This window comes from Pelecanus crispus, chromosome 20, assembly GCF_030463565.1.
Source record: "Pelecanus crispus isolate bPelCri1 chromosome 20, bPelCri1.pri, whole genome shotgun sequence".
Classification (NCBI taxonomy): Eukaryota; Metazoa; Chordata; class Aves; order Pelecaniformes; family Pelecanidae; genus Pelecanus; species Pelecanus crispus.
In genome coordinates, this window is record NC_134662.1 from 6,694,768 (window position 1) to 6,707,029 (window position 12,262).

At 48.6% G+C, this 12,262-nt stretch overlaps 2 protein-coding genes across 2 annotated transcripts in view; one reads left to right on the forward strand and one right to left on the reverse strand.

Moving 5' to 3' along the window:
• UHRF1 (ubiquitin like with PHD and ring finger domains 1) overlaps nt 1-9,665 on the reverse strand; it is a 31,029-nt gene extending 21,364 nt beyond the window's left edge. Inside the window, exons 1-2 of the mRNA XM_075723574.1 lie at nt 9,636-9,665; nt 36-118 (exon numbers count right to left, since the gene is read on the reverse strand). The gene's annotated coding sequence lies outside the window, so the exon portion shown is untranslated. The remainder of the gene's footprint in view (nt 1-35; nt 119-9,635) is intronic.
• On the forward strand, nt 5,470-10,951 carry LOC104031386 (perilipin-3). Its single transcript, XM_075723866.1, has 10 exons — nt 5,470-5,479; nt 6,046-6,086; nt 7,055-7,250; nt 7,880-7,962; nt 8,288-8,348; nt 9,003-9,136; nt 9,254-9,350; nt 9,782-9,981; nt 10,170-10,298; nt 10,391-10,951. Exons 1-10 carry the CDS (start codon nt 5,470-5,472, stop codon nt 10,949-10,951), a joined length of 1,512 nt encoding a protein of 503 aa, XP_075579981.1.
• Nucleotides 10,952-12,262: the final 1,311 nt, after the last annotated feature.

The window sequence follows — 12,262 nt, forward strand, 5'->3', positions numbered from 1 at the left end:
TTTAATAGCTTTAGAAGACTTCAGATAATTCTTACCTGTGCTTCAGTTTCCTCCCCCACTGATCTTGAAAACAGACAACAGGAAGCATAATTGATGGTTTCAAACCAGTTTTTGAGATCTGAAGATGAAAAGGCACAAATGGAAAAGCAAAGCATTAACTAAAATTTTCATTACTGTTACTGCTATTAAAAAGCCCAAACTTCCCCCAGCTAGGCTGAGTCCTGCACTGGGGTCCTCTGAAAGTATAACAACAAAACGCAACCCCTGTCTTGAAAATCGCAGCCAACTTGAGAAGAAACACGTTCACCACCACGTATTTGCTGTAGCCAGGCAAGGGCTGAGAGCAGGAGAACACGTCTTACTCCTTGGGTAGTTACAACACCCATGCTGCAGGGTAGGAGAGATTTGCCAAGAAAACACCGCAGCTGAGTGATGTTTTCACATCACAGACCCCACGTCCTGCTTCTCTGGGGCTTCTTGACGTCTGCCATGCCATGCAAGGAGCAGCCTAAGAGCAGGCACAAGCGTGCTGAGCCCCACCACCCACACACAGACTTTTCGACTGCGCTACTGGCTGCTAACGCAGACGCTCTTTGGAAAAAGCCAAGCACAAGCGGCCTGCTGGCGCTGGCCGACCCTGCACGTGCCCATGTGGGGAGCAGGTCCCCGCACCTGAGGAACAGGGGCTGAACTCCTGCCCCAGCACCCTCTTTCCAACCAGCTCCAGCGCTACGGCTCCTCCAGGCTGAGGACGTGTTTCACATCCACACTGCGGATGGCGGGCAAGGCCCGTGCTTGAACCCGCATCCCTAACAGCACAGACACACGTTTGTGAGCAGGGCTTTGCTACAGGGTTTGCAGGAATAGTTCAGTCTCTGGCCAGGCCTTTCTTGGCTCCCAGAAGCAAGGCAGTGTGTTTGGGCCGACATGGTGGCAAGCAGGATTATCCAGCTCAGACATTTAGCCGAATGGGCATGCAAGGGCATGGGAACAGGAGCGGTGCCTGCAGGCTGATGGACCGAGCCCATTTCACAACGACGGGGCAGATCCCCATAGACTTCCAGCACCTGTGTCCCTCAGCACCCCGCCATGCCGGGGGGTGCATCCCTGTCCACAGCTGCTGGGGGGCAACGCACAGCATGGCCCCAAGGCCATGGACGGCCTCCAGCAGGGCCCTCTGGGATGCCCCGGCAGGTACGTCCCTCTTCGGGGGGACACACAGCAGCACCCCGCCACCCCACGGCCCCCAGGTCCCGGGGGGGCCCCCTCACCTGCCTCCCTCACCCCGCCCCACACACCCCTCCCACCCCTCCCTCTCCCATCCACTCCCCATTGGCCAGGCCAGCACCTGCGGCATCCCGATTGGCTCCCTCAGCTGCTCGTCAGGCCTTTGGGGTATTTGTACGGGCGCGGCCCAGCGCTCCCTGTCTTGTCAGTGCTGGGGAGCGGAGGAGCCAGGTAAGGCATGGCTGGAGGGGAGGTGTTCATGGGGTCTGGGGCCTGGCTGGGGGCCAGGGGGGACCCCCCAAGGCTGCCCCTTGCGTCCCCAGGGGCTCTGCAGCCCTTGCCTCGGGTGGCACTTTGCAGCCCTCCCAGGGATGGAGGGTGGAGGCTGGGCTCGGAGCTGGCTCCATCCTTGGGGCCCTTGGCTCCTGGCCCTGGGGAGCACCGAGGCTAAAAAGTACCCGCTGAGGGGCTGTGTGCCCCCGGCAGTGCCCATGGGGAAGGCACAGAGCTGTGTGTCTTTTCCCCATCTGTGCGTGGGGGGTGTCTTGGCTTTTTGGGGCCCAAGGTGACATCTTATGGTGTCATGCTGCATCTGCTGTGCCTTGGGGAAGAGCTGAAGGGCTTCAAATCCTTCCCTAAAGGCTTCTTCCTAGCCCTGAGATGATGACTTGGTAACACTATGGGTCTCGGATTTGTGATGGCAGCTCCGGGTCTGTAAGCTCTTTTCTGCTTACTGCCTGATGAAGATCAAAGCTGCGTGAGGGGGTCCACGGGAGGTGGCTCTCCCACCCAGCCACGCAGGGACAGCACGTGATGGGCACCCTGGACATCACCGCTGACTTGCGCTGATGTTGGGGGAAGCGGTTCATGCCTCAGGAGGCAGACGGATCAGTTGGGCATTCCCTTCCTGTTGACAGTGCTGCCGGACCTGCCTGCAGCTATTTCACATGATCATTTGGTGTAGGCACGATAATAGTGCTAACGAAGGGGGTGCCTGGAGTGACAAGGTAACTTCTCTCTTGCTCAAGAGCACCGTGGCTCTGCAGACGGAGGCTGCAGCCACGCACGGCTCTGCCGGCTTGCTGGAGGGAGCACTTGGCAAACTAGCTTAGTGTTTCTCAAGACTAACAGGGTTCTTAAATGTGGTCATGACTACCTGAAACTGTGTATGGCTGTGAACAACTTAAAATTACTAAAGCTGGTTCTGCTGAAACTTCCAGATGAAACTGTGTGTTAAAGAGCAAGCAGAGTATTGCTTGCTCTGCAACTTACAGCTTCTGTCTGAAACAGAGAGGTCTGTCCTCGTGGAAGAATTGGTACATGGAAAGTACTAGAAAGCTGAGTAGCTGTTTTAAGTAAACTCGCTCCACTCTTTCCTAAAATATCTCCAAATACCAGTAGCTTGCATAGCTTATACACTCACTGTCCCAAGGAATTTCCGACCTAGTAATGGCCGCTGGCTGTGGTGCTTAATTTCCACTGGATGTGGGGGAGAAACCCCTGCCTCCACCTGCAAAAGTGGCTTTAATCTTTGAGGTTCCCTAATGCTGATGGCTTCCAGAAAGCTTACATGGGCACCTCTGCCAGCAATTCTGAAACTAATGTCCTAAGGTCAATGATGAAAATCATCTGATCCTCATCCTAAAACTAACTCTGCCCTTGGGAGCATTTGCAAACGACTCCCTCAGTTGCGGGCAGTGGCATTGCCACTGCAGCAGACATCCTGTGACCCAGTTCTGCCGACTGCATTTATGGTAACTGGGGTATCGGTGGCAAATCTCAAAGAACGTAAATAAGTGCTTTAACCACAAATTAATACCTCTGCCCTGATTGCCCTCCCTGCTCATATCTAAAGCACTAAATTTAGCTTTGTGTTTCTAAATGATCACTAAGGAATTGCCAGTTAAGCTATTGAACCAGGCATGCTAGCTATGGCTCAATCTGTCTTCCCAAGGTAAAACACGTTTGGAGGGGAAAAAAGCTTCCCGCACAACAAGATCCTACCTCTCTGCAGGACAAAATAAAAGCAGGCTACCTTCATGGGGCAGAGCTTCCTTCCACAGGAAAAATAAAAACCTTACACAAGTTAAAGAACTACTTTTATGTATGCTGGTCGTTGTCTGAGTGACAGACATCAAGGGAGGTGCTTTCCCCAGCAGCAAAGTACTTGCTCTTCTGCCAGGCTAGCATGCTGCACTGGCTGTGACAGTCCGACCGAGGCAGGGAAAAGGGATGGCAGCTTGGCAGTTTTGGTGCCTCTGCCCTTGCTTTTTCACTGAGCTCAGACTTGTGCCAAACTGGGTAGTGATCAGCAGTTAAGCTGTTGTGCCATGCTAGAAATGTGCACCGAAGAGTTTCATCTTTCTGAAACTACCTGTTTGAAGAACTTTCTCCAGCAGTGACCTAGTATTTCTGATGTAGCAATGGTATGAAATCATCTGATCACTTCATACAAAGCAAACCGCAACCAAAGCAAACGGTGATGCTGTTTCTGCTTTTCTGCCTGGTGGTTCCCATGCATGGCGTCTGCCTGCTGGAACTCCTACTTGCAACTGCTCTGGCTTGAAGCTGTGCCTTTCTCCAAAGGATTCTGGAACACCTGACCCAGAGCTGCTAAGCGGTGTGCTTTCCTGCAATCTCTGAAGTAAAACAAGGTCTGCTCAGCACTCTTGCAGGGGAGAGACTAGAAAGAGAAAATAAAACCATGCTGTGGGCTTATAAAGACTTGCCCACACCACAAATGCTGGTGTTGCAACACACCCCAATTCCTCTTACAGAGGAGAGCAAACCATGTTCTAACATGACCGTGCTGCAAGGATTGTCACTGACACAGTTGCATCCATAATTAAGATGGGCTCCTAGTACTTCAGAGGTTGATTCTAACCTTATACTAGTTTTTACATCAGCCAAGGAGTTACTCCTGACTTATGCTAGCAACTAGAGTCCTCTCCTCTTTTTTTTTTTTCCCCTGCAGTGTATCTCTGCGTGCTAACCCTGACAGCAAGGCCAGTAAGACACTCTGCAGTTTGAGGTTTTTCCCAGCTGTCTAAAAGTAAAATAACTGAGCAAAGGGGTTGTTTGTAATGGTGTTGAAATAGTTGGGCTTTGCCCTGTGACAGGGCTGCAGACTGATTCAGCCTACTTGGCTTCAAAAAAACCCAACAAACTTGCCCTAAAGCAGCGCAAGAGGACTAACCACTAACTGAGCAAACCCTGTGGACTTTGGGACTGAGACTTTATGTTCAAGCCCTGCTTTTGTTTGGAGCAGTTCTCCCAGGCTGATGAAGTCCAAGCTGTATTTTTGCTGCGCTGTTAAATGAGGCAGCCCCCTGGGTAGGGTGGTTACCAGGAATGTGCAGGAGAGCGCTGGCTCCGGGCTTCTCCCTTGGGGCTAGAGGTCCCAACTTTTGTGACAACTTTTGCTGTAAACATGTAGCACTCTGCATCCCTGCCTTGCTTGAATCTTACTAAAATGCTGACTAATTGCACAGTTAATGCAGCAATATTTGATATCCTCTTGAGATGTCTGCCCTGGCTCTATCCATAGTCCAGGGCGAACAAATGCTTGTTTCACTGCTTCTTCCCCAGCTCTCTGTTCCTGTTTCCACAGCAAAATAAAAACCTTACACAAGTCAAAGAACACAAGAAACAAGACAATGGTCTCTGTCACAAATCAGATGGCAAGTTTTTTGGGGTAGAGTCTGCCAGTGAGCCTGGAGCTGTGCCTGGCTTGGGAATCCAGTTCATGAGGAATTTTGGTTTGGGGCTTTTCCAGTGGAAAATGCCATAGCACTTCTAAGAATAGGAATTAACTGGCAAGGGAGAGAAAAGTGGACGCTGCACTGAAGAACAAATATGCTGAAGTCCTTGCTGTGCCTGACTAAGGCTGAGAAGTAATCCTGGATTTATTGCACAATACTGGAGTGTCCAGATACCAACCTAGGTCTATGCTAGGGAAGCCAATACATGTTCAAGATATTGCATAACTTTTATACTTTAATCCCATTATGTAATGAGAATACTTCTGAGACTTGGTTTCATAGGAAGTGAGATTTCCTGCCTAGTTGGTCAGTAGGATGGGAATGCAAGCATCAAGGTAGCCAGCCAGAATGCTGCAGCTGTGAAACCTGGCTCAGTCCTCTATGAAAACTTTGAAGGATTTTCATATCCTTCCCAGAGCTGCAAGACTGCCAGTGTTGCCGGAGTTGGCAGTGGTGGGGAAGTTGATAAAAGTTCCCCACTATGAACACAGGTATAGTGGGACTACTCTAAAATGACTCTCATCTCAATGTCCTTTGCAAAGGATACTCCAGAGTGAGCCTTCAGAGGAAAGGGGCTATGAGCACTGAACAATGATTAAGAAGGTAAAATATGCCTATTGCTGTTTAGCATCTCTGTTCAGTCTCTGGCCCTGACACCTTTCTGGAGGGGAGCTGAAGTCCTGCCAGTCTTTTTTTTCTTTTTCCCTCCCCCAAAGAGGAAAACGGATTAAGCCATTGTAAACCCCATCTCTACTTCAGACAAAGTGGGGAAAATCTGAGGGCTTTCCCCCCTTAAAGGGTATTAAGCAAGTTCAGACTTTTTTTTTCCAAATAAATATTTCTGGCTTATAAACTCCATTATTAAACTGTTTGAGTTTGCCACATTTTGAAAATTAAAACTAAAAAATTACTTATACTACTGTCCTAACAAGTCCTGCTGCAGCTGCATTTCAGCAGGGCTTGTTAAAAGGGCAGTAATCTGTTGTGATTGAGTGAGACAATGTTCAGTGATTCCCACCATTAGCCCTGCTTCTGCAGGGTGTATCTCCCCTTCAAGCATTCCAGTCCTTGGCCAGCAAAGAGCCTGTGCAGCGGGAAGCTGAAGCAGACCTATCTCTAGCAGAGAAAATGCATGACAGATAAGATAGTTCTCACCCACTTCTAACCTGCAACTTTGAAGCCAGTCAGATGTTATCAGCAATGAAATAAGTAGGATGGTTACTTAGTTTAAAGTATTTGGCTGTTTGGGGATTGAGGGAGGTGACCGAGTATAGTCTTTGTCCTACCTAAATATTTGCACATCATAAATCATGGAGCCTCTCAATATCTTCACACCCTTGCAAGAAAGACTGGTGATGCCACACTAATGTTCCTAGGACATGCTGAATGATGGATCCCAACTTTGCCCTCTGCTTTTCAGCAGTTTTGCTAGGACTTTGATTCACTGGAGGAAATTAAGTTGTACTCACGCTACTATACTCCTGTTTTTCCTTTCAGCTGCAGTTGAATTCAGTATGGCATCAGAAAAGACCACAAAACCCCATCTGCTAAAGGCTGAGGAACAGCAGCAAGCGGTAGGTGCCAGGGCAGCTAGTGCTCCAACATGCAACAGTTAAACTACCTGCTGACAGATATGTTGGTAAACTAACTTCTGCCAGCACCTCAAAACCAGGCTGGGAGTAGCAGAAAGATTAACCATATGAAGCTGTGGCTAAATCTAAACTCAGTTAATACAGAAGCTATCATTTTTTGCTCAAGAGAAAACTTCAGGGCTGGCTCAAGTAATTCTGAAACATGAGCTGTTATAGGTCCTATTTCCACATCTGGGTTTGGTGCTGAAACCCAGTGTGACTCAGAATTGATGAGCCCAGAACTCAAACTTTCAATCCTGGCTTGTCACTGACTTGCTAGCGGTCTTTGGATGAGTCCCTTCAACTCCGAGTTTAAGAAGGATGAGGAGATGGGTTGGATGTCCCCTTAGACCTTTCTCGAGAGCCACATGGCTTGTATTCTCTCACCAGCTTGAGGCTGGGCCTCTAGCATCACTTATTTCTCTTGGGTTTTAGAGTGCTGTTAATCGGGTAACCAGCTTGCCCTTGCTCAACTCTGCATTCAACCTGGTCTCATCTGCCTACAACCATACCAAGGAGACGCATCCTTACCTCAGTGGTGTCTGCAATGTGGCTGAGACTGTGGCTGCTGTCGCAGTAGGTAGCGTGGTTGGTGGGGCACAGCCCATCCTGAACCAACTTGAGCCACAAAGTAAGTGAAGAGGCTGGAGTGACCCTTTCTACACAGAGGAGTAGGTGGGGAGGGGAGTTCCATGTGCCTGTTGGGTGATATCCATCTCCTATAGCATATTGTTCTGCATAATTGTAGCACTGAGTCTTCCAGTCAGCAGCTCCCACCTGCTCAGCTAACCCACTGAATTTCATGGACATGAAACTAGCATGTTTACTAGCAGAAACAAAGTTTGGCCTCTTGTCTGTGGCTTCTTTAAGTCACTAAGCAAAAACTCCCTGCTTTTTCTCTATCACTCCAAGTTATGAGCATCCCAACTGGTAGTGGCAGTGTCCATCTTGGATATAGCTCAGTCTGTCTCATCCCAACACTTTTCAACCCTTTAATCCAATTGCCCTACCCAGCAGGGGCAAGTATTATGTTCTAGCTGGAGCTGCCAATAGCTAGAAAGCTGGGGAGGCAAAATAGAGACTATTTGAACCTACCAAATCATAGGGTTTGTTCACTTTTTAACAAGACACCACCCCAGAATAGTGGGGTTGGTTTTTTTTTTTGGCTTGCTTTTGTGAGTGTATCCTAAATTGGCCATTGTAGGGTCAAAAACCCCTCTTGAAATCAAAGAATAAACTGGTACCTGTTGTCTTGTCTAGTTGCACTTGTAAATGAATATGCCTGTAAAGGACTGGATCAACTGGAGGAGAGCTTGCCTTTTCTTCAACAGCCAGCAGATAAGGTAAAGTAAAGGATTTTCCTGGGGAATTTATGACTTGATCTCTTGATTGATGGAACTGTTATGGTTACAGAAGAATATGGGGAAATAAACTTCAGCAGCGCTGCTTTGTCAGGTCAGTCCCTGGTATGGGCTAGAGGAGGCACTGCTAGCTGGTGAAAGCATGTGGAAGTGAGTATGTCCATGTAAATACAGGTGTACTGACTTCCCCAGCTCTCCCACAAGACTGCAAGCACAATTTAGGTATATGGAAAAGCTGCTTCAGGGAGGGAAAACCTATTTCAGAAAAAAAAAAAAATGTATCTTTCTCTGCCTCTCCCTGTTGTAGGTAATCTCAGACACCAAGCAGCTGGTTTCCACTAAAGTGACATCTGCTATGGATGCTGCCTGTGAGGCAAAGGAAGCAATGGCTGATAAGGTGACTGAAGCTGTGGACCTCACTAAAAATGTTGTTGGGGACAGTGTCAAGCTGACTAGGTCAATGGTCACCTCCACTGTTAACAGTGCTGTGGAGGCTGCTCAGGGTGCCAAGGACCTTGTGACTAACAAGGTGACAGAGGCAGTAGACCTCACTAAACACATGGTGGAGGACAGTGTTGGACTGACCAAGTCTGCGGTTGCTTCTACTATCGTCAATGCTGTGGAGGCTGCCCAAGGTGCCAAGGTCCTTATGACTAACAAGGTGGCTGAAGCGGTGGACCTCAGTAAACATATTGTAGAGGACAGCATTGGACTGACCAAGTCTGCAGTTGCTTCTACTGTTGTCAATGCTGTGGAGGCTGCCCAGGGTGCCAAGGATGTTGTGACTACCAAGATGACCGAAGCTGTGGACCTTGGTAAACATATTGTGGAGGATAGCGTTGGACTGACCAAGTCTGCAGTTGCTTCTACTATTGTCAATGCTGTGGAAGCTGCCCAAGGTGCCAAGGACCTTGTGACTAACAAGGTGACAGAGGCAGTGGATCTCACTAAACACATTGTGGAGGACAGTGTTGGACTGACCAAGTCTGCGGTTACTTCTACTATTACTGCTGCTGTAGGAGCTGCCCAGGGTGCAAAGGATCTTGTGACCAACACAGTGACTGAAGCAATGGACCTAACCAAAGAGGCTGTTCAGGATGGTGTTGAGAAGACCAAATCAATGGTCACTTCTACAGTCAATACAGCTCTGGATGCTGCATATGGCACCATAACTAGCAAAATAAATACAGCCTTGGAGCAGAGTAGAGAGGCTATCCAGGAGGGTGTGGAGATGACTAATTCAGTAGTGACCAAGAGCATAAGCAAAGCCAAGACAGTGAGCCAAGCAGTGGCAGGTGGTGTGGAATCTGTCCTAGGTATATCAGAAGAACTGGTGGATCACTACCTCCCAATGACAGAGGAGGAACTAGGTGAGAAAATGCTTAGCTGGCGGTTGTAAATGCAAATCCTTTTCCACATGACTAGAGACCACCTGAAACTGCAAGACCCATCTTCTGAAGTAGACAGGTAGCTCTGAATTTGTCACCAAGCTGGCTGGCTGTCAACACTGACTTGCCACATGGTATGGGTTCAAGCATTTGCTAGCTGGCTGTTGCCCATCAGGCTCAAGGCAAATAAAGACGTGGGTGCATGTTTCAACGTATCTGTCAAGTCTGCTTATCTGAAGAGAGCACGCTGAGCAGGGACTAGCCTACCTTTAATATCTGAGCAACTCCAAACCTCCACTGTTTACACAGCAAGCTTCAGCCTTCGTGGTTTTCAATGGGTGATCTTATCTCTTCCCCTCTCTTACAGCTGGGGGAGCAGAGCACAGCTGCATCTCTGTTTTTGTTTCCTTCAGGTAAACTGGCCACTGCTGTGGAGGGATTTGGTATGGCTTCTGTGGAGGAGCAGAAACAGCAACAGAGTTACTTTGTGCGTCTGGGTTCCCTCTCTAACAAAGTCCGCCACCAAGCCTACCAGCACTCCCTGAACAAACTGCAGCGTGTGAAGCAAAGCACCCAGGACACTCTCTCACGACTACAGCTGGCAATAAAACTGGTACAAACATGCTTTTTTCCTTTTTCCTCCTGTCTGTAGTCTTCCTGCCCTACTATCCAGATGGAAGCTCTTCCTCCATCCTGCACCAGCTGCATGTCATCTTGGCTCCCTCCCTGGGAGGGAAGTGCTTGTGCTTCTCTGATGGTGTGTGCTTGCAGTACAGCTGTTCCTTTCGCTTTTCCCATCAGATTGAATCTGTGAAGCAAGAGGTTGGCCAGAAGGTTCTGGATGGGCAGGAGAAGCTCCATCAGCTGTGGGTGGATTGGAGCCTGACACAACCCAAAGGAAATCAAGTTAAAACTGCCTCCCAAGCAGAGGTATCCCTAGAAGGGCGTATTTAATCAGGCCTCTGGTGAATGGTGTACATCTCATTTGCTCTAGTAACTGAGCTATATCTCTTTCCCAGCAGATAGAGTCACGGACTCTAGCTATGCTGCATATCATCACCCAGCAGCTACAACATGTTTATGAGAATCTGAAAGCCAGCATCCAAGGCCTCCCCAGCAACATCCAAGAAGCTGTGTATCAGGCCACTCGAAATATCCACAAGCTCCATAGTTCTTTTTCCAGTGCTATGTCTTTCCAGGAAGTCTCCAGCACCACCCTGACCCAGAGCCAGGGCTGCGTAGCAGAAGCCCGAAGGTCCCTAGATGACCTGTTTGAGTATGTAACTCAGAACACCCCTCTAAACTGGCTTGTGGGTCCCTTCAGGGCGATAGCTGCAGTGTCACAGGATAGCAGAAAGCAGAAGAAGAAAGATATGGTGACTGATATAAAATCACCTGTGTTGGAAAAGGCTACATCATCAAAGGAGGTGGTTAAGACACCTGAAGAACCAAAGAGAGTGAAGAGGAGACCAAGGAAAGGGTGTGAAGTGCTAGGGAAGCCGGAAGAGAAGGCAGAGAAAGACATAGAGGTGGCAGAGGCTGCAAAGGAGATAAAAACTAATGCACCAGAGGAAGATCTCTGAAAAATTCCAGCTCTTCTGGCCAAGGCTCCCTGGCTAGAACAGCACTTTATCTTTTAGTGGTGTGTCCAACTGCCAATAGTGCCAAGAGTGCTTCCTGCTCTCTCCCTGTCCCAGGCTGAGTTTACAGTAAGATGTAGTTTGCAAGGAGACTTGATAACCAAGGTGGGGTGATTCCTTATCTTGATTTGCTATTGTTTTTTTTTTTTTTTAAATCACACTGTTGCTCTGAAAGGGAAGATGGGGACCTGTACTTCAGTTTTTTAAGTCAGCCCAGCTGTATGTGTGAATGGCTAATTCTTGCTGAGACAAGTTGTGGGAGAGAAGAAGCAGTCTCAACTTATTTTTAAAGTTGGATTTGTTTTTAATTCATCCAAGCTGCAGAGATCTTGAGATGATGATGCACTTGACCTTTGATACAGTTTCCCTCCTCCTACAAGTTTAAAAAATGTGTTACAGACACAACTTCCTTTCTTCCTGTTGTGCTTCTGCAGCAGACCCGGAACAGCAAGAAGCTGCTTCTCAAAAAGAGACTTCTCTTTATGGATCAGCCAAACTTCTTCTTTGATAGAGAAACACATAGCAAGGTGGGATTTTCCTCTAAGCATGCCAATTTGCAGTGGGATTATCTTTCCTAGTCATACAAATGACTTCAGGGATCATCTGTTTCTGTGTGAGTAACTCCATGTGTGAAACCTTTTGCAGCTATTAAGAAGCTGGCAAATGAGGCAGCTTTTGCCAGGAGTTATTCTGCCATGGTAATAGGATATCCTGTTATTAAAATGGGGCAGATAGGTGCTGGTTATTTTCCCGCAAACAATGCTTTGTAATCATTCCTAACGTAACTTACTTTTGTTACTTACGTCCTGGCATGGTCCCTGTGCTAAGGTTGGAATAATGGCAAGCAGACTTCAGAATAAAGTGTAACCTGCGTTCAAAGAAATACCCGTCTCCTGTGTATATCTAAAGCTGCAGCGTTATATTGCCCCTTCGGCCTCAGTTGGTAAGAAACTTGTATTTAACAAATCGCTTGTTCCCTCATCTTCCTGGAGGAAGAAAAATAAATTATTTTAGCAGGTCCCACGTTCTGCCTCAATCCTCAGCAGAAAAGTGCCTTTGCTATTTGGTCCCTAAGGCTTCCGCCTGTACTGGCGAGGCTGAGCCGCGCCTGTGCCGCTGCCGTCCCCGCACCCAGACCCGTCCGGATGCTCGCGTTCCTGGCCCCGCCGGCACCGACAGCCGCGTGCGGGGAGGCGATGCCAGCGCTCCCTCGCTAGAGGGAAACGCCGGGTCCCGGACCGAGCCCCCCGCCAG